General features: G+C 42.3%; 1 protein-coding gene across 1 annotated transcript; it reads right to left on the reverse strand.

The window, feature by feature from the left end:
• Positions 1–12,596: 12,596 nt before the first annotated feature.
• On the reverse strand, positions 12,597–26,285 carry LOC311109496 (uncharacterized protein; the record flags this gene model as incomplete). Its single annotated transcript, XM_084152415.1, has 4 exons — positions 26,246–26,285; positions 20,771–21,019; positions 12,893–13,945; positions 12,597–12,637 (listed from the first exon to the last, which is right to left on the reverse strand). The coding sequence occupies exons 2-4, from the start codon at positions 20,871–20,873 to the stop codon at positions 12,597–12,599; spliced, it is 1,197 nt and encodes a 398-aa protein (XP_084008541.1). The 5' UTR covers positions 20,874–21,019; positions 26,246–26,285.
• Between the last annotated feature and the right edge of the window lie 549 nt (positions 26,286–26,834).

Consider the following 26,834-nt stretch of genomic DNA (forward strand, 5'->3'; position numbering starts at 1 on the left):
AATTAGTAAAAATCCAAATAACATCACAGATCTTCATTGTAAAGGGTTTAAACACTGTTTCCCATACTTTTTCAATTAACCATAAACAATTAATGAACATGCACTTGTGGAACGGTCGTTAAGACACTAACAGCTTACAGACGGTAGGCAATTAAGGTCACAGTTATGAAAACTTAGGACACTTAAGAGGCCTTTCTACTGACTCTGAAAAACACCAAAAGAAAGATGCCCAGGGTCCCTGCTCATCTGTGTGAACGTGCCTTAGGCATGCTGCAAGGAGGCATGATGACTGCAGATGTGGCCAGAGCAATAAATTGCAATGTCCGTACTGTGAGATGCCTAAGACAGCGCTACAGGGAGACAGGACGGATAGCTGATCGTCCTCGCAGTGGCAGACAACGTGTAACAACACCTGCACAGGATCTATACATCCGAACATCACACCTGCGGGACAGGTACAGGATGGCAACAACAACTGCCAGAGTTACACCAGGAACGCACATTCCCTCCATCAGTGCTCAGACTGTCAGCAATAGGCTTAGAGAGGCTGGACTGAGGGCTTGTAGGCCTGTTGTAAGGGAGGTCTTCACCAGACATCACCGGCAACAACGTCGCCTATGGGCACAAACCCACCGTCGCTGGACCAGACAGGACTGGCAAAAAGTGCTATTCACTGACGAGACGCAGTTTTGTCTCCAGGGGTGATGGTCGGATTCACGTTTATCATCGAAGGAATGAGCGTTACACCGAGGCCTGTACTCTGGAGCGGGATCGATTTGGAGGTGGAGGGTCCGTCATGGTCTGGGGCGGTGTGTCACAGCATCATCGGACTGAGCTTGTTGTCATTGCAGGCAATCTCAACGCTGTGCGTTACAGGGAAGACATCCTTCTCCCCCATGTGGTACCCTTCCTGCAGGCTCATCCTGACATGACGCTCCAGCATGACAATGCCAGCAGCCATACTGCTCGTTCTGTGCATGATTTCCTGCAAGACAGGAATGTTAGTGTTCTGCCATGGCCAGCGAAGAGCCCAGATCTCAATCCCATTGAGCACGTCTGGGACCTGTTGGATCAAAGGCTAGGGCCATTCCCCCCAGAAATGTCTGGGAACTTGCAGGTGCTTTGGTGGAAGAGTGGGGTAACATCTCACAGCAAGAACCGGCAAATCTGGTGCAGTCCATGAGGAGATGCACTGCATGCAGCTGGTGGCCACACCAGATACTGACTGTTACTTTTGATTTTGACCCCCCCTTTGTTCAGGGACACATTATTTCATTTCTGTTAGTCACGTCTGTGGAACTTGTTCAGTTTATGTCTCAGTTGTTGAATCTTGTTATGTTAATACAAATATTTACACATGTTAAGATTGCTGAAAATAAACGCAGTTAACAGTGAGAGGACGTTTCTTTTTTTGCTGAGTTTTTAGTTATTGTGTTATCCAGCTAGCTATAAAAGTGCATGATAACACAAAATATTTGTATAACTAACCCAAGATAGACCATACCCAGTTGTTTCCAATGGGGGACTTTTATTATGAAGGCGAACCGAATTCCACTGTTGTGGATATTTGTTATTGTGGCTAGCTTCACACAAAGGTGAGCCCCTCTAGCTAGCGAGTAGCGACCATAGCATAGCTATTTGTCAGCATTAGGTTTGGTAACGTAGCTAGCTACAGTAGCTAGTCAAGGTTAGAAAACAAGCTAGCGTGCTAGCTAATCCAAACAAAACTCAACATACTACATGGAAAGTACATTATGTACAATGTGCTATGGTAACTAGTTAGCTAGCTAGCCTAGTTGGTAGGCCTAAAAATTACGCCAGCTAACGTTTGCTACCTAGCTAGGTACGTTTGCTATCGTTAGCTAGCTACAGTTGTGGCTCTGCCAAAGATGTTCTTATCTGTGGCTCTGCCGTTAGCTAGCTAGCTAGCCAACACTTTGCTAGGTAGCTGGTAAATGCTAGCTAGCTAGATAGCTAACTTCCAATGCTAAATCGTCCAGCAGAATTCACGTATCCCCAAAAGAAAACTAAACAAATTGGATGGAAAACTTACTTTCTCTCTCACGTCTTGACGTTTTTGTCTCGTCTGTAACACATTTTTTTTTTCGCGGCATTCTATCATGTCTAGATTTTGCAGACTGACCTTCTCTACCCCTGTTCTAAAGAAAATAATTGACTTTTTACTCAAAACTTTTTCCCTGACACCCAAAAGTAGTCATTACATTTTGAATGCTTAGCAGAACGGGAAAATGGTCCAATTCACACAGTTACCAAGAGAACATTCCTGGTCATCCAGGTCGGTGGACTTACTAAACATAAATGCTTTGTTTGTAAATTATATCTGAGTGTTGGAGTGTGCCCCTGGCTATTAATAATGTTTAGAATTTTTTTTATTGTCATTTACAGTGGGGGAAAAAAGTATTTAGTCAGCCACCAATTGTGCAAGTTCTCCCACTTAAAAAGATGAGAGAGGCCTGTAATTTTCATCATAGGTACACGTCAACTATGACAGACAAAATGAGATTTTTTTTCTCCAGAAAATCACATTGTAGGATTTTTTATGAATTTATTTGCAAATTATGGTGGAAAATAAGTATTTGGTCAATAACAAAAGTTTCTCAATACTTTGTTATATACCCTTTGTTGGCAATGACACAGGTCAAACGTTTTCTGTAAGTCTTCACAAGGTTTTCACACACTGTTGCTGGTATTTTGCCCCATTCCTCCATGCAGATATCCTCTAGAGCAGTGATGTTTTGGGGCTGTCGCTGGGCAACACAGACTTTCAACTCCCTCCAAAGATTTTCTATGGGGTTGAGATCTGGAGACTGGCTAGGCCACTCCAGGACCTTGAAATGCTTCTTACGAAGCCACTCCTTCGTTGCCCGGGCGGTGTGTTTGGGATCATTGTCATTGCCCAGCCACGTTTCATCTTCAATGCCCTTGCTGATGGAAGGAGGTTTTCACTCAAAATCTCACGATACATGGCCCCATTCATTCTTTCCTTTACACGGATTAGTCGTCCTGGTCCCTTTGCAGAAAAACAGCCCCAAAGCATGATGTTTCCACCCCATGCTTCACAGTAGGTATGGTGTTCTTTGGATGCAACTCAGCATTCTTTGTCCTCCAAACACGACGAGTTGAGTTTTTACCAAAAAGTTCTATTTTGGTTTCATCTGACCATATGACATTCTCCCAATCCTCTTCTGGATCATCCAAATGCACTCTAGCAAACTTCAGACGGGCCTGGACATGTACTGGCTTAAGCAGGGGGACACGTCTGGCACTGCAGGATTTGAGTCCCTGGCGGCGTAGTGTGTTACTGATGGTAGGCTTTGTTACTTTGGTCCCAGCTCTCTGCAGGTCATTCACTAGGTCCCCCCGTGTGGTTCTGGGATTTTTGCTCACCGTTCTTGTGATCATTTTGACCCCACGGGGTGAGATCTTGCGTGGAGGCGGAGCCCCAGATCGAGGGAGATTATCAGTGGTCTTGTATGTCTTCCATTTCCTAATAATTGCTCCCACAGTTGATTTCTTCAAACCAAGCTGCTTACCTATTGCAGATTCAGTCTTCCCAGCCTGGTGCAGGTCTACAATTTTGTTTCTGGTGTCCTTTGACAGCTCTTTGGTCTTGGCCATAGTGGAGTTTGGAGTGTGACTGTTTGAGGTTGTGGACAGGTGTCTTTTATACTGATAACAAGTTCAAACAGGTGCCATTAATACAGGTAACGAGTGGAGGACAGAGGAGCCTCTTAAAGAAGAAGTTACAGGTCTGTGAGAGCCAGAAATCTTGCTTGTTTGTAGGTGACCAAATACTTATTTTCCACCATAATTTGCAAATAAATTCATAAAAAATCCTACAATGTGATTTGTGGCTGACTAAACACTTTTTTCCCCCACTGTATTTTGTTTACAATTGTTTTAAGTTGTGCCATCTGGTTTGCTTAATATAAGGAATGTGAAATTATTTATATTTTTACTTTTGATACGTAAGTATATTTAAAACCCTTATACTTTGAGTTTTGCTCAAGTATTTTACTGGGTGACTTTCACTTCAGTCATTTTCTATTAAGGTATCTTTACTTTGACAACTGGGTACTTTTTCCACCAGGGGCTATCGGTTCACTGTAATTACAAGTAAGTACCCCTCACGATAAATTTCATTATAACTAGCCAAATCATGTGTAACACCTAGTAATGACATTGTATTTAGGCAAACATTACATGTGCTTTGAAAGTATTTTATTCCTCATCTGGGATGAGACTCGTATTAGATGTGTTTTTGTAAGCTAAACCAAATTAACCCAGATGGTACGCTTTATTTTGTGGGCAAGTGCTAGCAACAACGTTGACTGGAGATATATTTTGAACAGTGCACATTCATGTTTAATTATATATTTATTTCCCCCCTTATTGTACCAGGTAAGTTGACTGATAACACATTCTTATTTACATCAACAACCTGGGGAATAGTTACAGGGGAGAGGAGGGGGGGATGAATGAGCCAATTGGCAGCTGGGAATGATTAGGTGGCCATGATGGTATGAGGGCCAGATTGGGAATTTAGCCAGGACATTGGGATCTTTAGTGACCGCAGAGAGTCGGGGCACCCGTTTAAGGTCCCATCCGAAAATGGCACACAGGGCAATGTCCCCAATCACTGTCCTGGGGCATTGGGATATTTTTTTAGACCAGAGTAAAGACTGCCTCCTGTTGGCCCTCCAACACCACTTCCAGCAGCATCTGTTCTCCCATCCAGGGACCGACTAGGACCAACCCTGCTTAGCTTCAGAGGCTAGCTAGCAGTGGGATGCAGGGGGATATATTGATGGCAATTATAATTGCCTGTTGAGCATAGGCTATAATATCTCAGACACGCAGAGCATCCACAAGGGATCCCAACCTTTGTCACAGTTGTTAATGAATTGGATGCAGCTGAGAAGTGAAAAAAGAAGACTGTGAATTTAGTGGAGACTTGCCCATTTGTAACAAGCATGGTAACAAGCATTCATTGTTAAACTTCTGTAATTACAGACCACAATTACTACCAGGTACCTGTTGCTATTACATTGTAACTATGTGTCATTACAGTTAACTACAATACTTGTTTACAGTGTAGCTACACTGTAATAACTACCCCATAAAAGGAAGTGTTACCAGCATCACTTCTTTATGTATACGTTGGTGTGCTTTAAAAAACCCTAGAGCACCCCTGTGGAAATCAAATTAGCATCATAATAACAATCGGCATCAAAATCTGTCTGTTTAAGCTAGAGATTTATTTTTGCATGGGCTGCGTGTCAATCCACCGCATCCGCTGATTTTGTCCTTCCGCATCTGCGGTGGAAGAACTACAGTGTTGTTTATCAGACCAGGAGACACCAACTTCTGTCTGTAGCGTCCGAAAAGTTTGGCCTACAAGGTGAGACTCACAAACAAGTCAATTTTGCTCTAGGACGCCCACAAGTGTCTGAAGGTAGCAGGTACCAGTAAAAAACCTTTTTTTGAAGTATATATTGAAGTACTTTAGCGCAACAAAAAGGGGTTAAATACAGGTAAATATATATAAATATATATGTTTTACTGATCTTTCTTAATCTCTCAGATATGGGACAGAAACTTCAAAACCAACTTCCCTTTGAAAATTGTTAGCAAAATCATCCCCCACTCCAGTGGCGGCTCCTGAAAAAATTCTCAGGGGGGGCAATTTTTCTGATGATTTAGGTGACCTACACACATTTAAAAAAAGATATGTCCAGCAACAACATGAAGACAGGGGCAGCATATAAGTCAATACCAGAAGCATTTATTGACTGATCTCAAAAGTGTTGGCTTACCAGGGTTGGTGGAGCCCTCAGTTTCATCTTTGCCTCGCAAAGCTAACTCAAACACTCCGCAAAACTTCACACACTGGATTAGCCGGCTGAGGATGTGGCGGTTCTTGCTAATGTCGTAGTAAATATATTTGTTATAGTGAATATGGAATATGATATGTTGAGTAAAATGTTGTGCTAAGATCTATTTAGGTCAGGAGCTGGTTATAAGTTCTGTTCCTATCCAATAACAATGGACAAAAGGGTCCTATCTTGTCAGCCTTGTCAGCAGGTGGCCAAGGACAACACCCACGCCATAGGCCTCTCAGTTCTTCCAACTCACGAGTTCTTGCTCTGAGGACACACACACACACACACACAAACACACACACACACACATCATCACTGTTAAACACACACACACACACACACACATCATCACTGTTAAACACACACACACACACACACACACACACAAAAATCCCCTCTCTTAGGCTGAACATTTGAAGACAGAGAACCCGACTCAGAGCCAATGCAACAGTGACACTAGCCTGGAGGGGACCTCGCCCAACTCATCAGGACCAATCAGAAGATCAGAACTACTAGATTCAACCTACTTCATTTATTGCATAAAATGTCTGCACACAATGTTTCGGGGCTCTCTTCAGATAATAATAATAATAATAATAATAATAATAATATGCCATTTAGCAGACGCTTTTATCCAAAGCGACTTACAGTCATGCGTGCATACATTTTTGTGTATGGGTGGTCCCGGGGATCGAACCCACTACCTTGGCGTTACAAGCGCCGTGCTCTACCAGCTGAGCTACAGAAAGTGGATACTCATGGATGCGCATCGCAATTGTAAAATGTCAACACAATTGGAGACACCACGTCATTTTTGGAGACATGTTATTGACAGTAAACTATTGTAGATGCGACTGCTAACTAAATAAAACATTTTAGCTGGCTAGCTAATCATCTTAGCTAAATGTGGGGCAAACAATTCAGTTATTTACCGTTAATTTGAGGGATTGGGGTGAAAGAAATCGAGTTACATAGTGATACTTTACGATATACTGTATTGACAATATCGCAATATTTTAGCGCTAGTTGGCTGTACCTGCACCAAAACACCATTATTGTTCCTTCATAGCTTGTTCTCAATCTTTTCACATTGGGAGCCAATTTGTTTTCAGCACTTTTATTTCCATGACTGATCAAAACTCGTTCTCATGGCTTTCTGATCCCTCTGCAACAGACATATGGTGCGCAATAAAATCACAGTATCGAATCGCAATACGTATAGAATCATGAGACTCGCAATGCATATATCTTATCGTGAGGTTCCTGGCAATTCCCAGCCCAAGTTCATTTGCCACAACAAATCTCTTCGCTAGCAAACGCGATGTCTTCTCCAAAACGGCAATGTGTCTCCAGCAATGTTTACTTTTTTGACGTTCTATGGCATCTCCACTTTCCAAGCATATATGACCACATGTAATATTTTGGTAAGTGATGCAAATAGTGAACTATGTAGGGCCAGGATGTAAAATATATGTAGCTGCAGCAATTTCTCTTATCTGATATGGTAAGTAATGGGGCTTAATGTATAGCTCCCTAAGAGTTTGACGAACGGGTCCGTGCACGCGATTCCAGATATCTTTACCTCTGAATAAACTGCCTTTATTATACCATATCCACCCTGTCCAAAGTCTCTACTTGGTCTCAGTTCTCCAGTAAACTTGTGATTATCAACACTAACCTCATCGTTGTGGCGGCGGACAGCTAGCCTGTATCCCTCATCCAGTTGAGTGGCAATGTTCTTTTTTCGTTCGTACCAATTTTTGGAAAATCCTCGGGTGTAGGACTTTCCGCCTTTAGTAGAAACCTGTTGAATTATTAAATTTGGTCTGGGAGGTCCTAATTGTTTCGTTGCCAATTTATCTTGATTTGTTCGCCGACAAAAAGGAACTTCTTTCAAAGAGACAATCGAGTTGCACTGCCATTTTGACAGTAATAGTGAATTGATTGATGAGGCTACCCGCTCTTTTCTTAGTTACGTTCATGGTTATGTTACGTATGACGAAAGCGCGTAAGTGCAAGCCCTCAGAAACCCATAGAGATTGTATTGAAAGCTCTGATATTTGAAAAAAATAGATTTTACATGGGAGTCTATGAGAGACTTCTGGGCGATTTTCAACCTGACTGAAATCGCCCCAAAAGGGGGGGGGGCCATTTGAAGCACGACTTTAGCCTGATTGGACATTTAGTGGCAGATCAGACCAGACGTCTAGATTACAACACTGATAACTACTGTTGCCGTGATATAATTGATTAGAAAAAAAATCCCTTCCTTTTCCCGTTTGGCAGTGCGTCGCCCATATCGCCCTATTGAACACACCGCCCCTGCCCCACTCACTATCACAAGGGTTAGCAACTGTCAGGGTCAATTCCATTTAAATTCCAGTCGACTAATTCACAAAGTAACCCAAATTCCAATTCCACATTTTCCTCATTCAAAAGAAGAGAATTGGAAGTCAGAATGACAGAATTCAAACTAACAATACACTTGGTCATAATTTATGGAGGTCTAACTTATCAAGATAATTTATAGATAGATAGAGCCTGCTCTTACCATGAGAAACAGATTTCCCAATCTTCTCCTCCTCTTCTTCATCTTTAATGTTTAACTTTCAGCTCCAGTGTTTGACTGCAGTCTTCCAGCTTCACTGATGCCATCTCTGGATCCTGCAGTGCAAACTGGGCTCCACTGTCACAGTCAGGACCCAGTGACTGTAGGTTTGGACTCAGAGTGGAAGGAGAGGCAGGCTGGGTTTGTCCTCACTGTTAATTTCTCAACTCTGAATAGGATCCCAGTCCTAAATAGAAGTCTGAGATCAACTTCCTCCCCTGTGCATGCCACACCCCCTCCCATTGTAATGTACGTATGAACACATTTTGAACAATGGCTGCCTAAAATGCTGTGGTCCGTTATATTTTATTTATTATTATTGTTGAATATTTAAAACATACAATCTACTTGCAGTGAAGCCGCTCAACATCTACATCACATTAGTAATCTAACAGTCTCCCATCCAGAGCGACCCACAGAAGCAACCAGGGTCAACGGCAGGTAGCTTAGTGGTTAAGAGCGTTGTGCCAGTAACCGAAAGGTCGCTGGTTCTAATCCCCGAGCTGACTAGGTGAAAAATCTGTCGATGTGCCCTTGAGCAAGGCACTTAACCCTAATTGCTCCTGTAAGTCGCTCTGGTTAAGAGCGTCTGCTAAATGACCCCAAAAAACAAAAACAAAAACAAAACAAAAAACGCCCTGAGGGACAACTTGGTGTCAGATCAAAACCTATTATATGTTACAAAAATCCAGACCACTCACTTTAGCATGATACAGTATCTTATGTTATATTACATTGGCCTACGAATGTAATATGAGTCGTAAAATATAATACGATTTGTAGGACGTATAGTATGTTAAGAATTACAATTCATACAATGTTACGAATATGCAATCCGTATTATATTTTACTTATTCCAATTTGTTGTTGTTAACGTTAATTAACATGCTAAGTAGTTGCATGCTAACCTAACATGCTAAGTACACAATATATATGTGGACACCCCTTCAAATTAGTGGATTCGGCTATTTCAGTCAAACCCATTACTGACAGGTGTATAAAATCGAGCACACAGCCATGCAATCTCCATAGACAAATACTGGCAGTAGCATGGCCTGAAGAGCTCAGCGACTTTCAAAGTGGCATCGTCATAGGATGCCACCTTTCCAACAAGTCAGTTTGTGAAATTTCTGCACTGCTAGAGCTGCCCCGGTCAACTATAAGTGCTGTTATTGTGAAGTGGAAACGTCTAGAAGCAACAACGGCTCAGCCGCGAAGTGGTCGGCCACACAAGCTACAGAACGGGACCGCCTAGTGCCGAAGCGTGTAAAAATAGTCTGTCCTCGGTTGCAACACTCACTACTGAGTTCCAAACTGCTTCTGGAAGCAACGTCAACATAAGAACTGTTCGTCAGGAGATTCACCAAAACAAAGGGTTTCCATGGCCGGGCAGCCTAAGACCACCATGCGCAATGCCAAGCGTCAGCTGGAGTGGTGTAAAGCTTGCCGCCATTGGACTCTGAAGCAGTGGAAACGCTCTCTGGAGTGATGAGTCACGGTTCACCATCTGGCAGTCCGATGGACAAATCTGGATTTGGTGAATGCCAGGCGAACGCTACCTGCCCCAATGCATAGTGCCAACTGTAAAGTTTGGTGGATGAGGAATAATGGTCTGGGGCTGTTTTTCATGGTTCGGCCTAGGCCCCTTAGTTCCAGTGAAGGGAAATCTTACAATAACATTATAGACGATTCTGTGCTGCCAATTTTGTGCAAACAGTTTGGGGAAGACCCTTTCCTGTTTCAGCATGACAATGCCCCCGAGCACAAATAGAGGTCCATACAGAAATGGTTTGTCGAGATCGGTGTGGAAGAACATGACTGGCCTGCACAGAGCCTTGACCTCAACCCCATCGAACACCTTTGGGATGAATTGGAACGCCGACTGCGAGCCAGGCCTACTCGCCAAACATCAATGCCTGACCTCACTAATGCTATTGTGGCTGAATGGAAGCAAGTCCCTGCAGCAATGTTCCAACATCTAATGGAAAGCCTTCCCAGAAGAGTGGAGGCTGTTATAGTAGCAGAGGGGGGACCAAGTCCATATTAATGCCCATGATTTTGGAATGAGATGTTCGACGAGCAGGTGTCCACATACTATTGGTCATGCAGTGTAGTTGCAAACTTGATTATTAGCTAAAATGCTATAGATGTCCGCGATGAGATTTGAACACGCAACCTTTGGGTTGCTAGACGTTCATGTTATATGCAGATCTATCCACCCTGACCAACCACACTCCTTTTGTTTTTGCCTTAAAGGGACATTTCTAAATGTTTCTACTCCATGTTCATCATCTCCAGCACCACCCAAACATCAACATATGTGAAAATGGCGTGTTTCTATTGTCGTGATGTGCCTTTCATTATTGTGATGACTATTATTTACTGAATAATTACCTACCATGTTTTATTGTTACTAGATTAAATTAATCATGTAACAATTAACTCATTAGGAATTTGGGGCACCACGGGAAAAGTTGTTTAATGAGTTATCGCTTCCTGAATTAACTCTAAAGATATCTAGATATCTCTCATCATTTAACAGTCATTTATTAATCATTTACTTCATATCAGTCTCATTCTAAAAGTCGTAAGCTCTAAGTCTGCACAAACCCAGGACTCACTGAACATTCCGTACCACACAAATTGATTCAATTATTTATTTACTAACTAATCAAAAATGATAACACAAGATGCAAACACATACACGGTATAGGTAGGGATTAGAAACTTAATACAATGAAAACGGGTCCCTAGCGGACTAACACAATATGACACTTGTTACAAAAGATGGCGAGTTAAAGAGAGAGAGAAAAACACTTGGATACACATGGACCTACGCTCATAGTAAACCTAATAATTTAGCAAGAACTGCCATCCGTTTGGTAAGAAGTAATGCATGTATTCACGTGTTTGTCTTCGTTCTCTCTGTTGGACCCAGGTCTTCGTGGGAAGGGTCGATTGGGCCTTCTCTTTTCGGATGGCCTTTTAGATGTAAGGCTCAGATTGTCCACAAGAGGTCACGATGTCTTTCTTCTTAGTCTTCTGTTCACTTTCACTCGTTCTGGAAGTGGTCTTCTGAGGACGGCTAATCAGCCATGTCGATGATCCCCTGTGGGTTGATGAGAGCAGTGTAGTAGACGATGGTTTGAAGAGAGTAACAGCATGGACCCACTTAAATCCCCCTTCTTAGATACACAACTTAGAACAGCTACTCAGCCGTAACATTGATTGTTAGTGGAGGCAACTTTGTCGTCTTCACCTCGTTTTGATTTTCAGGGTCGGGACCAATATGGAAAACAGCTGCAGCTTGAGGTCCGCCTTGTCTGATCTGATCATTCTTATCTCAGTCTTTTATGCACTCTGGTAAAGAGGGGCGTTTCCGTCATACTGACACACTCTCTGAGCTCCCTCGGGCGTGGCTAGTTACGAGGCAAAAGTATTATTATCACTATGATTTTGTTAGAAAGATAAAATCACATTCCTATCTTCACGAAAACATTGTCTTCCTCCTTTATATTTTCTACACAGCATAAAGGATGTAAACCTGATATACACAGTGTAAAACTCTTCAAGTCACATTGTTTTCGTTATAACGCCTATACTATTTTTTATGACATCACAAAATATACATTAATTTTCCATATTCCATTTCTCATTATTCCCAATGTTTGGATGCTGAAATATATTGTTCCAATGTTCATTGTTGGATGTTGATGTTTTTGGGCGGCAAAAGTATCTGAAACAAAGGACATTCCTTTCACCATACTAGCCAGCCAGAGATAGATTCTCCTATCTCTAATCTATGGCAGTATTAAGGTGTAAAAACCGGCAAAGCCCCCCCTCCCCCCCGTGGGTAAGAGGGTCTGGTTGTTGTCGGCCATTTACCAAGCTGATACGAGGCCTTTGAGCCTCACCCAGGGAGAGTCATGACACTATGTTTTGTAGTAAAAAAAGATGGAGAAAGATAATTTCCAAAGACATTCTATAACGCTCCCTTTCCTCTCCAAAGTTCTCAGTGAGAAACACATTCTATAACGCTCCCTTTCCTCCAAAGTTCTCAGTGAGAAACAATAGGATTACAAGTGTTACTCTTTCTTCATTTGATCAAATTCACTGTTACTACTTCCTTTATGAGGTGAGAATGAAGTGATGGAGTGACTTTAATCTTAGCTTGTCTGAGACATCTGATGAGGCTTCTCTCCTTTATGTATACGTTGATGTGTTTTTAAGGTAGTCAATTGTGAGAAACTCTTCCCACAGTCAGAGCAGAAGTAAGGCTTCTCTCCTGTGTGTTTTCTCTGATGAATTTTTAGCTCAGTTGATGTTGTGAAGCACTTCCCACAGTCAGAGCAGAAGAAAGGCTTCTCTCCTGTGTGTTTACGTTGGTGTATTTTTAAGCTGCTCTGTTGGGAGAAACTCTTCCCACAGTCAGAGCAGGAGTAAGGCTTCTCTCCTGTGTGTCCTCTTTGATGAACCTTTAGCTCGGTTGATGTTGTGAAGCACTTCCCACAGTCAGAGCAGGAGTAAGGCTTCTCTCCTGTGTGTTTACGTTGGTGTATTTTTAAGCTGCTCTGTTGGGAGAAACCCTTCCCACAGTCAGAGCAGGAGTAAGGCTTCTCTCCTGTGTGTATTCGCTGGTGACATTTTAAGTGGATCTGTTGAGAGAAACTCTTCCCACAGTCAGAGCAGGAGTAAGGCTTATCTCCTGTGTGTATACGTTGGTGTGTTTTAAAGTTGCTCTGTTGAGAGAAACTCTCCCCACAGTCAGAGCAGTAGTAAGGTTTCTCTCCAGTGTGCACTCTCTGATGAACTGTCAGAGTCCTTGATGTTATGAAACTCCTCCCACAGTCAGAGCAGAAGTAAGGCTTCTCTCCTGTGTGTGTTCTCTGATGAACTCTTAGCTCAGTTGATGTTGTGAAGCATTTTCCACAGTCAGAGCAGTAGTAAGGTTTCTCTCCAGTGTGCACTCTCTGATGAACTGTCAGAGTCGTTGATGTTATGAAACTCCTCCCACAGTCAGAGCAGAAGTAAGGCTTCTCTCCTGTGTGTGTTCTCTGATGAACTCTTAGCTCAGTTGATGTTGTGAAGCATTTTCCACAGTCAGAGCAGTAGTAAGGCTTCTCTCCTCTGTGTATACGTTGATGTGTTTTTAAGTTGCTCTGATGAGAGAAACGCTCCCCACAATCAGAGCAGGAGTAAGGTTTCTCTCCAGTGTGCACTCTCTGATGAACTGTCAGAGCCTGTGATGTTTTTAAACTCTTCCCACAGTCAGTGCAGGAATACAGATTCTCTCCTGTGTGTATTTTTATGTGTATTTTTAGCTTTGATAGAATTGGGAAAATCTCCTCACAATGTGGGCAGGGGTGAGACCTCTTAGCTCTGTGATCTTCCAGCTGTTGCTCTCTGGATGTAGAGAATGTCTCAACATGGTCTCCTGTGTGAACAACATCAGAAGAACCAGTCAGTTGGTGTAATATACATATTACTTCATATCAGTAGGCTGTCCCCGACTAAAACAAATCCTGCTCGACCGAGAGTCATCTGTTCTTTTGACCAATCGATTGGTATAAAATGTTAAAACGTGTATTTTTCCATATACAGTGGGGAGAACAAGTATTTGATACACTGCCGATTTTGCAGGTTTTCCTACTTACAAAGTATGTAGAGGTCTGTAATTTTTATCATAGGTACACTTGAACTGTGAGAGACGGAATCTAAAACAAAAATCCAGAAAATCACATTGTATGATTTTTAAGTAAATAATTTGCTTTTTATTGCATGATACATCAGAAAAGCAGAACTTAATATTTGATACAGAAACCTTTGTTTGCAATTACAGAGATCATACGTTTCCTGTAGGTCTTGACCAGGTTTGCACACACTGCAGCAGGGATTTTGGCCCACTCCTCCATACAGACCTTCTCCAGATCCTTCAGGTTTCGGGGCTGTCGCTGGGCAATACGGACATTCAGCTCCCTCCAAAGATTCTCTATTGGGTTCAGGTCTGGAGACTGGCTAGGCCACTCCAGCACCTTGAGATGCTTCTTACGGAGCCACTCCTTAGTTGCCCTGGCTGTGTGTTTCGGATCGTCGTCATGCTGGAAGACCCAGCCACGACCCATCTTCAATGCTCTTACTGAGGGGAAATAGGTTGTTGGCCAAGATCGCGCGATACATGGCCCCATCCATCCTCCCCTCAATACAGTGCAGTCGTCCTGTCCCCTTTGCAGAAAAGCATCCCCAAAGATTGATGTTTCCACCTCCATGCTTCACGGTTGGGATGGTGTTCTTGGGGTTGTACTCATCCTTCTTCTTCCTCCAAACATGGCGAGTGGAGTTTAGACCAAAAAGCTCTATTTTTGTCTCATCAGACCACATTACCTTCTCCCATTCCTCCTCTGGATCATCCAGATGGTCATTGGCAAACTTCAGACGGACCTGGACATGCGCTGGTTTGAGCAGGGGGACCTTGCATGCGTTGCAGGATTTTAATCCATGACGGCGTAGTGTGTTACTAATGGTTTTCTTTGAGACTGTGGTCCCAGCTCTCTTCAGGTCATTGACCAGGTCCTGCCGTGTAGTTCTGGGCTGATCCCTCACCTTCCTCATGATCATTGATGCCCCACAAGGTGAGATCTTGCATGGAGCCCTAGACCGAGGGTGATTGAACTTCTTCCATTTTCTAATAAACAGTTGTTGCCTTCTCACCAAGCTGCTTGCCTATTGTCCTGTAGCCCATCCCAGCCTTGTGCAGGTCTATAATTTTAACCCTGACAGAGCTCTCTGGTCTTGGCCATTGTGGAGAGGTTGGAGTCTGTTTGATTGAGTGTGTGGACAGGTGTCTTTTATACAGGTAACGAGTTCAAACAGGTGCAGTTAATACAGGTAATGAGTGGAGAACAGGAGGGCTTCTTAAAGAAAAACTAACAGGTCTGTGAGAGCCGGAATTTTTACTGGTTGGTAGGTGATCAAATACTTATGTCATGCAATAAAATGCAAATTAATTACTTAAAAATCATACAATGTGATTTTCTGGATTTTTGTTTTAGATTCCGTCTCTCACAGTTCAAGTGTACCTATGATAAAAAAGTACAGACCTCTACATGCTTTGTAAGTAGGAAAACCTGCAAAATCGGCAGTGTATCAAATACTTGTTCTCCCCACTGTATAGACACACCCTGTGTTTGAATAAAATCAACTATATGTAGGCTACTGAGCTTGTCTGATGCTTTAAGTACTGCAATAAATAAAATCAAGACAAATTACTAAAGAGGGAGCCAGAGATCAACATAGCCTAACCAGAAGAATAAAACCAGTTCCCGACACTCCTCCTCCGCCCGCTGCTGCTGCTGGCCTTCTCAGATTCTGCCGTTACCGTCCTGAAGTTGCCGGTAATAGGATACACCAGCGGTCGGCAACCTTTTCCATTTGGAGTGCCAAATTATTGTACAATTTCTACTGATCTGCGTGCCAGTTATGATTTTCTTATGCACATTTTCATGGAACCGTTTTTATTTCATTCATAATAAAGTCTTTATATCTCAAATCAACGTCATGTGGTTAATACAAATTATATCTAAATTAAAATGATACAATTCTAAAAGTTACTTCTATTGCCATTGCCAATATGTAAAAATTGCCTACATAAAGCCAACAAATAAAAACATTGCAGCCTGCAGATAGAAAATATCCTGATGAAAATTAATACTCTATGAATGACATTGGCTACGCATGGTCTGCAAGGAACTTGAAACATTGCATCAACTATTAATTTGGTCTGGCCTGTGCTAGCAAACTTGCAACATTGTATAAAATATGCTGGGCCCTCAGAGTTTCCCGTGCCAGTGATCTCAGGAAAGACAGACACAGCTGTAGGCTATTTTGCGCAAGGGATAAGAAGTAATCAGGTAGGCCTATTTGATGACTTTTACACAGGATCAGAGTATGACATTTTTTCCCCTTTCATGCTGAGTCGTTATCGGAAGGGAGAGAGCTGGAAATATTTTTGAAATAGGCTACATTGAGGAACTATTGTCATTCTCACTGGATGTAAAAACAGACTTAGTTTACTTTCTGTTTGAGGCGAAGAAAAAATAACTTTGAGAAAGTCCACAGTGATGGTAAGTTATGACAATCAAATTTGGAAAGAAGTTGAGGGTGCTCAACCAACGTGAGTAGAGGTGCAACATAAAAATGTGTAAACATCATCGGACAGGAAAAGGCGCAACACTTGCCCACCATTAAAAAATATTCGTTTTATTAAGCACGTTTAAAAGATTGATGCCATTCAAACGTCAATCTTTTAAACTTGCTTAATAAAAACGTTTTAAATGTTATGGTGAGCAAGATTTGCGCCTTTTCCTGTCCAATGAGTTATCAGAAATAGTATCAGATCCCCAAGTGGGCAGATCCCCACGGCCTCCACAATGGATTAGTCCACTCAGACAGGTGTGAATCAGACAGGGGTCTTGTGTGCCATCCCCACGGCCTCCACAATGGATTAGTCCACTCAGACAGGTGTGAATCAGACAGGGGTCTTGTGTGCCATCCCCACGGCCTCCACAATGGATTAGTCCACTCAGACAGGTGTGAATCAGACAGGGGTCTTCTGTGCCATCCCCACGGCCTCCACAATGGATTAGTCCACTCAGACAGGTGTGAATCAGACAGGGGTCTTCTGTGCCATCCCCACGGCCTCCACAATGGATTAGTCCACTCAGAGAGGTGTGAATCAGACAGGGGTCTTCTGTGCCATCCCCACGGCCTCCACAATGGATTAGTCCACTCAGACAGGTGTGAATCAGACAGGGGTCTTCTGTGCCATACATTTGTAAAAGTTTAAGAACACCTACTCATTCAAGGGTTTTTCTTCATGTTTACTATTTTCTACATTGTAGAATAATAGTGAAGACATCAGAACTATGAAATAACACATATGGAATCATGTAGTAACCAAAAAAGTGTTAAACAAATCAAAATATATTTTATATTTGAGATTTGTCAAATAGCCACCCTTTGCCTTGATGACAGCTTCAAATCAAATCAAATTGTATTATTCACATGCGCCAAATACAACAGGTGTAGACCTTACAGTGAAATGCTTACTTACCAGCCCTTAACCAACAACGCAGTTTTAAGAAAGAATACCCCCCATAAAATCACAAAAAAATACTATATAAAATTATACGAAATAAAAGTAACAAATAATTAAAGAGCAGCAGTAAAAAAAACAGTAGGGAGACTATATACAAGGGGTACCGGTACCAAGTCAATGTGCGGGGGGCACCGGTTAGTCGAGGTAATATGTACATGTAGGTAGAGTTATTAAAGTGACTATGCATAGATAATAAACAGAGAGTAGCGGGGGGTGATGCAACCATACCAGGCAGTGATGCAACCAGTCAGGTTGCTCTCGATGGTACAGCTGTAGAACCTTTTGAGGATCTGAGGACCCATGCCAAATATTTTCAGTCTCCTTAGGGGTAATAGGTTTTGTTGTGCCCTCTTCACGACTGTCTTGGTGTGTTTGGACCATGATAGTTTGTTGGTGATGTGGACACCAAGGAACTTGAAGCTCTCAATCTGCTCCGCTACAGCTCCGTCGATGAGAATGGGGGCATGCTCGGTCCTCTTCTTTTTCTTGTAGTCCACAATCATCTCTTTTGTCTTGATCACGTTGAGGGAGAGGTCGTTGTCCTGGCACCACACGGCCAGGTCTCTGACCTCCTCCCTATAGGCTGTCTCGTCAGTGTCGGTGATCAGGCCAACCACAGTTGTGTCATCGGCAAACTTAATGATGGTGTTGGAGTCGTGCCTGGCCATGCAGTCATGAGTGAACAGGGAGTACAGGAGGGGACTGAGCACGCACCCCTGAGGATCAGCGTGGCGGATGTGTTGTTACCTACCCTTACCACCTGGGGGCGGCCCGTCAGGAAGTCCAGGATCCAGTTGCAGAGGGAGGTGTTTAGTCCCAGGGTCCTTAGCGTAGTGATGAGCTTTGAGGGCACTATGGTGTTGAACGCTGAGCTGTAGTCAATGAATAGCATTCTCACATAGGTGTGAAAGGGCAGTGTGGAGCGTAATAGAGATTGCATCATCTGTGGATCTGTTGGGGCGGTATGCAAATCTGACGAGCGTCGGAGCCGGTGTAGTATGATTCGATCTTAGTCCTGTATTGACACTTTGCCTGTTTGATGGTTCATCGGAGGGCATAGCGGGATTTCTTATCAGCTTCCGGGTTAGAGTCCTGCTCCTTGAAAGCGGCAGCTCTACCCTTTAGCTCAGTGCGGATGTTGCCTGTAATCCATGGCTTCTGGTTGGGGTATGTACGTACAGTCACTGTGGGGACGACGTCATCAATGCACTTATTGATGAAGCCAGTGACTGATGTGGTGTACTCCTCAATGCCATCAGAAGAATCCCGGAACATATTCCAGTCTGTGCTAGTAAAACAGTCCTGTAGCTTAGCATCTGTTTCATCTGACCACTCTTTTATTGATCGAGTCACTGGTGCTTCCTGCTTTAGTTTTTGCTTGTAGGCAGGAATCAGGAGGATATCATTATGGTCAGATTTGCCAAATGGCATTCTCTCAACCAGCTTCATGAGGTAGTCACCTGGAATGCATTTCAATTAACAGGTGTGCCTTCTTAAAAGTTAATTTGTGGAATTAATGCGTTTGAGCCAATCAGTTCTGTTGTGACAAGGTATACAGAAGATAGCCCTATTTGGTAAAAGACCAAGTCCATATTATGGCAAGAACAGCTCAAATAAGTAAAGAGAAACAACAGTCCATCATTATTTTAAGACATGAAGGTCAGTCAATACTGACAATTTCAAGAAGTTTCTTTAAGTGCAGTCGCAAAAACCATCAAGCACTATGATGAAACTGGCTCTCATGAGGACCGCCACAGGAATGGAAGACCCAGAGTTACCTCTGCTGCAGAGGATAAGTTCATTAGAGTTACCAGCCTCAGAAATTGCAGCCCAAATAAATGCTTCACAGAGTTCAAGTAACAGACACATCTCAACATCAACTGTTCAGAGCAGACTGTGTGAATCAGGCCTTCATGGTCAATTTGCTGCAAAGAAACCACTACAAAAGGACACCAATAAGAAGAAAAGACTTGCTTCCGCCAAGAAACACGAACAATGGACATTAGACCAGTGGAAATTTGTCCTCTGGTCTGGAGTCCAAATTGGAGTTCTGGTTCCAACCGCCGTGTCTTTGTGAGATGCGGTGTGGGTGAACGGATGATCTCCTCATGTGTATTTCCCACCGTAAAGCATGGAGGAGGAGGTGTTATGGTGTGGGGGTGCTTTGCTGGTGACACTGTAATTTATTTAGAATTCAAAGCACACTTAACCAGCATGGCTACCACAGCATTCTGCAGCGATACGCCATCCCATCTGGTTTGGGCTTAGTGGGACTATCATTTGTTTTTCAACAGGACAATGACCCAACACACCTCCAGAGTGATGGAGTGCTGCATCAGATGACCTGGCCTCCACAATCCCCTGACCTCAACCAAATTGAGATGGTTTGGGATGATTCGGACCACAGAGTGAAGGATAAGCAGTCAACAAGTGCTCAGCATATGTGGGAACTCCTTCAAGTCTGTTGGAAAAGCATTCCAGGTGAAAATGGTTGAGAGAATGCCAAGAGTGTGCAAAGCTTTCATCAAGGCGAATGAATGGTGGCTATTTGAAGAATCTCAAATATAAAATATATTTTAATATGTTTAACACTTTTTTGGTTACCACATGATTCCATATGTGTTTTTTCATAGTTTTGATGTCGTCACTATTATTCTACCATGTAGAAAATAGTAAAAATAAAGAAAAACCCTTGAATAAGTAGGTGTTCTAAAACTTATGACCGGTAGTATATATATTTGCCACTGCTCAACTAAAGAAAGCTCGGTCGACCAACAGCCTATCGACCAAACAATCAACCAGTCGACTAAATGGGGTCAGCCCTAGAAGCAATTCAACAGCAAAAGGCAAAATGGGGCGGAAATTATAAGCCACGTCATCCTCCACTAACTATCACAAGGGATAGTAACTACACAGACTCATTTCACAGAACTTTAAAACACTGGCAGTTTTTCTACTTCACTTTTTAGTCTAATCTCTGAGTGCTCCAGATAGCCCAGTCGTTCAGGGATATGTGCTGTCAAATTTACACAATTCAATAGACTGGGTCATAACATATGGAGGTCCAACTTCTGAAGATAACTTATAGATAGAACCTGCTCTTACCATGAGAAACAGATTTCCCAATCTTCTCCTCCTCTTCTTCATCTTTAATGTTGACATTCAGCTCCAGTGTTTGACTGCAGTCTTCCAGCTTCACTGATGCCATATCTGGTTCCTGCGGTGCAAACTGGGCTCGACTGTCACAATCAGGACCCAGTGACTGTAGGTTTGGACCCAGTGTGGAAGGAGAGAGGCAGGCTGGGTTTGTCCTCACTGTTGATGTTACCGGCCTCAGACTTAATCTGAGTCGGCCTGTAGTAATAAAGAGAAACGGACACAAAAATTAGTCTTGATAGTTCTGGCACTTTCTTTATTCTCAAACTATATTAGATCAGGTAGCTAAGCATTGACAACAAACCATTCAATTCATATCACAAAGTTCACACTATAAATTAGGTTACACAACGTAAATGCACTTAACCTATTGTAAATGTCCTAAATTCATATACAATGATTTCGGAAAATATTCAGACCCCTTGACTTTATCCACATTTTGTTACCTTACAGCCTTATTGTAAAATTGATTAAATTGTTTTTTTCCCTCATCAATCTACAGACAATACCCTATAATGACAAAGCAAAAACAGCTTTGTAGAAGTTTTGGCAAATGTAAAAAATAAATAAATAAATGATATAACACATTTACATAAGTATTCAGACCCTTTACTCAGTACTTTGTTGAAGCACCTTTGGCAGCGATTACACCCTTGAGTCTTCTTCGTTATGACGCTACAAGCTTGGCACACCTGTATTTGGAGAGTTTCTCCCATTCTTCTCTGCAGATCCTCTCAAGCTCTTTCAGGTTGGATGGGGAGCATCGCTGCACAGCCATTTTCAGGTCTCTCCAGAGATGTTCGATCTGGTTCAAGTCCGGGCTCTGGCTGGGCCACTCAAGGACATTCAGAGACTTGTCCCAAAGACACTCCAGCATTGTCTTGGCTGTGAGCTTAGGGTCGCTGTTGGAAGATGAACCTTCGCCCCAGTCTGAGGTCCTTAGTAGGTTTTCATCAAGGGTGATGCTGCCACCACCATGCTTCACTGTAAGGATTGTGCCAGGTTTCCTCCAAATGTAACACTTGGCATTAAAGCCAATGAGTTCAATCTTGGTTTCATCAGACCAGAGAATCTTGATTCTCATGGTCTGAGAGTCCTTTAGGTGCCTTTTGGCAAACTCCAAGCGGGCTGTCATGTGCCTTCTCCCCTAATTGCTCAGTTTGGCCGGGCGGCCAGCTCTAGGAAGAGTCACTCCTGTCTCAGCGCTCTACGGACAATTCCTTCGACCTCATGGCTTGGTTTTTGCTCTGACATGCACTATCAACTGTGGGACCTTATATAGACAGGTGTGTGCCTTTCCAAATCATTTCCAATCAATTGAATCAAATGAATACCACAGGTGGACAACAATCAAGTTGTAGAAACATCTCAAGGATGATCAATGGAAACAAGATGCACCTGAGCTCAATTTTGAGTCTCATAGCAAAGGGTCTGAATACTTATGTAAATAAAGCATTTCTGTTGTGTATTTTCGCTTTGTCATTATGGGGTATTGTGTCTAGATTGATGGGGAAAAAATGAATTTCATCCATTTTAGAATAAGGCTAATGTAACAAAATGTGGAAAAAGGAAGGGGTCTGAATACTTTCCGAATGCACTGTAAGGAATTAGCAACTCGTTCTCATTCTGAGAAATAAGATAGGCCACTTGATTTCAACATCTGAACAAAGTGGACAGGCTAACATGCTTTTCAAACAGTTGGAGACAGACAGAATGGTGTGTTCATAACAATTCATAACAATTAAACTGTTCAACCTTGTTATCTAGCAAATAGATCAAAGTTGGCTAAACTTGAAATATAAAGATTAGCTGGATAATCACTAGCACGTAAGCTTGAGAGATTGTTGATGAGACCGGTGTTCATTTTCTATAGCCTAATGCCTGCTACAAGAAGTTAGTCATTATTAGTGAATGTGCATTATGCAGTGTTCAAGTTACATTTGTAACAAAAAAGGGCATTTTTATAGACAGACTTGAAAGCCAGATCAGTGATTATTGCAAAAACAACAAAAAAGCAGGTTAAACTATTTTGATGAATTAATACAATAATTAGTGGGTCTTATGGTTGTGGATGGGTTATATTTAGCTTAGGTATAACTTCACAAGCCCTCAATTCATTAGATTGCTGACTGTTTGAAATGCAGTGTATTTTACCTTTAATTGTACAATGCTTACTTAGAGAAAAACAAAATTGAGATATATATCGTGAATCGCCCATAAGTTTAAAAAACTCAAGATACAGCTGTATGATTTTTATTCCATATCGCCCCGCCCTGACAGAGTACATTAAAGTAAAGTAGAGTACAATACAGTACGTTATACTGTACTGTTGTTAAACTCCCGGACAACAATGGTTTCAGAGTCCTACAATAGAGTGAAGACTCTAATATTTATGTAAACTCTACATAGTTGTGTTCTGTGGGTGTCACTGAGTAGGCTGCACAATCCATAGGTAAGGCTGTAGAGTGCAATATGAATGTCCAATACAAACAAAAGCCCCTCCATACTTAACCAGAACAGGGTCAATATGGAAACCAGGTCCCAAAAAATATATACAGTGGGGAGAACAAGTATTTGATACACTGCAGATTTTGCAGGTTTTCCTACTTACAAAGCATGTAGAGGTCTGTAATTTTTATCATAGGTACACTTCAACTGTGAGAGACGGAATCTAAAACAAAAATCTAGAAAATCACATTGTATGATTTTTAAGTAATTAATTTGCATTTTATTGCATGACATAAGTATTTGATCACCTACCAACCAGTAAGAATTCCGGCTCTCACAGACCTGTTAGTTTTTCTTTAAGAAGCCCTCCTGTTCTCCACTCATTACCTGTATTAACTGCACCTGTTTGAACTCGTTACCTGTATAAAAGACACCTGTCCACACACTCAATCAAACCGACTCCAACCTCTCCACAATGGCCAAGACCAGAGAGCTGTGTAAGGACATCAGGGATAAAATTGTAGACCTGCACAAGGCTGGGATGGGCTACAGGACAATAGGCAAGCAGCTTGGTGAGAAGGCAACAACTGTTGGCGCAATTATTAGAAAATGGAAGAAGTTCAAGATGACAGTCAATCACCCTCGGTCTGGGGCTCCATGCAAGATCTCACCTCGTGGGGCATCAATGATCATGAGGAAGGTGAGGGATCAGCCCAGAACTACACGGCAGGACCTGGTCAATGACCTGAAGAGAGCTGGGACCACAGTCTCAAAGAAAACCATTAGTAACACACTACGCCGTCATGGATTAAAATCCTGCAGCGCACGCAAGGTCCCCCTGCTCAAGCCAGAGCATTTCCAGGCACGTCTGAAGTTTGCCAATGACCATCTGGATGATCCAGAGGAGGAATGGGAGAAGGTCATGTGGTCTGATGAGACAAAAATAGAGCTTTTTGGTCTAAACTCCACTCACCGTGTTTGGAGGAAGAAGAAGGATGAGTACAACCCCAAGAACACCATCCCAACCTTGAAGCATAGAGGTGGAAACATCATTCTTTGGGGATGCTTTTCTGCAAAGGGGACAGGACAACTGCACCGTATTGAGGGGAGGATGGATGGGGCCATGTATCGTGAGATCTTGGCCAACAACCTCCTTCCCTCAGTAAGAGCATTGAAGATGGGTCGTGGCTGGGTCTTCCAGCATGACAACGACCCGAAACACTCAGCCAGGGCAACTAAGGAGTGGCTCCGTAAGAAGCATCTCAAGGTCCTGGAGTGGCCTAGCCAGTCTCCAGACCTGAACCCAATAGAAAATCTTTGGAGGGAGCTGAAAGTCCATATTGCCCAGCGACAGCCCCGAAACCTGAAGGATCTGGAGAAGGTCTGTATGGAGGAGTGGGCCAAAATCCCTGCTGCAGTGTGTGCAAACCTGGTCAAGACCTACAGGAAACGTATGATCTCTGTAATTGCAAACAAAGGTTTCTGTACCAAATATTAAGTACTGCTTTTCTGATGTATCAAATACTTATGTCATGCAATAAAATGCAAATGAATTACTTAAAAATCATACAATGTGATTTTCTGGATTTTTGTTTTAGATTCTGTCTCTCACAGTTGAAGTGTACCTATGATACAAATTACAGACCTCTACATGCTTTGTAAGTAGGAAAATCTGCAAAATCGGCAGTGTATCAAATACTTGTTCTCCCCACTGTATATAATAATTCTTTTTTGGTTGGGCTTCAACCCCTGGTATCATATAAACACACATAAGACATGGAAACGTGTAGAATTGCAGGAAATTTGCTTTAAAACAGCTAAATGTTCACTCCGCCAACAAGAAGGTTGTGAACAGTTTGGGGTCGCAAGTGTGTTACTACGCCAATAAATGACAATATCCATCCGGAACTTTTCCACCTAGGAAATTTGTGTGACTGGACCTTCTCAAATAGTACTGGAGTACCCCTGCAATAGACTGACTGGGAGGGTGATTTTTCACAGTCAAAGTTCTGCAATAAGAGCTAAGACGCTAATATTTGTATAAACTCTTGAGAATTGTTTTCTGTGGGTGTCACCCGTTCCATGGGAGCACAATCCAACCCGTTTCATAAGTGCATATAAGAATGCCCCCAATGCATGGGTGGCAGGTAGCTTAGTGGTTAAGAGTGTTGTGCCAGTAACCGAAAGGTCACTGGTTCTAATCCCCGAGCCGACTAGGTGAAAAATCTGTCGATGTGCCCTTGAGCAAGGCACTTAACCCTAATTGCTCCTGTAAGTCGCTCTGGATAAGAGCGTCTGCTACATGATAAAATAAAAATAAAAACAATTATGTGGTCTAATACCTCCACAGTGGGATTTCAACAGTTTTTTCCCGAATTAATTATTGTAGTTCCTTTTAAATTAAGTAACAACATTCCAACCATGTTTAGCGTTATCTAGTGTAATTTGACATGATTCCACTATTTTGTATCAGTTTGCATCACTTTCAACGAGGCTTTTTATTTTGAGGGTGAACTGCAAATTCCACTATTGTGGCTAATCATTATTGTGGCTAATCATTATTATGACTAGCTTCACATACATAGGGACAAGCGGGTACCAGGGCTGCGTCCAGCAGGAGGACGGAGACGTTGGCCACATTCAGATACAAATGTATTATGTAGAACAAACATGCCTCTGATTCTAATGAATCATGTCAGTTCTATTCAGGGCATTTCTATCTGCAACTTTCTCAAAAAAAATTGTACTTAACATCCCCAGGCGAAACCCACTGAGCTATATACGAACCCGGAAAGCCTCACAAATGAAAACGTGTGGTGGACACGGTGCCGTGTGCTTGACTTTTTTTTTTTCACGTTCTACCCAGAAAAATAAGACAAAACCTTTCCCAAACGTGATTATACCTTGACGGATTTCTTATCTAACATGTTATGACGTTCTTTCGATATTAGACAGTTTAAACGTGCTTTTACATACCTCTAGTAATAAAGACAAATGGACAGCAGAGTTCTGGCGTTTTCTTTATTATGAAGAATGATGCGCGTCAACCCGGAACTTCCTGTCCCCCACTACCACAGTGCAACAGTCAGCGACATCTATTGGACTGATGGACTAACCGTCTCCGAGACAGTACAGGGGACCGAGAAAATGAAACGGCTTCTATCTCCAGGCCATAAGACAGCCATCATAAACAGCCATCACTAATTTGATTTAGAGAATATTGGTGACTAGCAAATTGGCTTGTCCCAATGTGTAGAGGAGTCGTGACATGTATTGAGTAGATAAATACAGATATATTAATTTGAATTCCATGAATTAAACAAACGCATTATATTTACTGTAAAGATAACCCCCCAAAACTAAAATGATTCAGTAGATCAATAAAGTTACAGTACAAGTACTCTAGCAGGTCTTACAGCTGTTTGACCACAAATTCATATACAAACTTTATTTTTCATTGGCAGATCAATTTAGTTGGCTTGAATGTGGTTTTCCAAACTAATTCGTTATCAATGACTAACAAAACAAATCTAGCTTTGAAAAGACAATTTAATAAACACATGTA

The sequence above is a fragment of the Coregonus lavaretus genome (genome assembly GCF_964263955.1).
Source record: "Coregonus lavaretus genome assembly, chromosome: 35".
NCBI lineage: Eukaryota > Metazoa > Chordata > Actinopteri > Salmoniformes > Salmonidae > Coregonus > Coregonus lavaretus.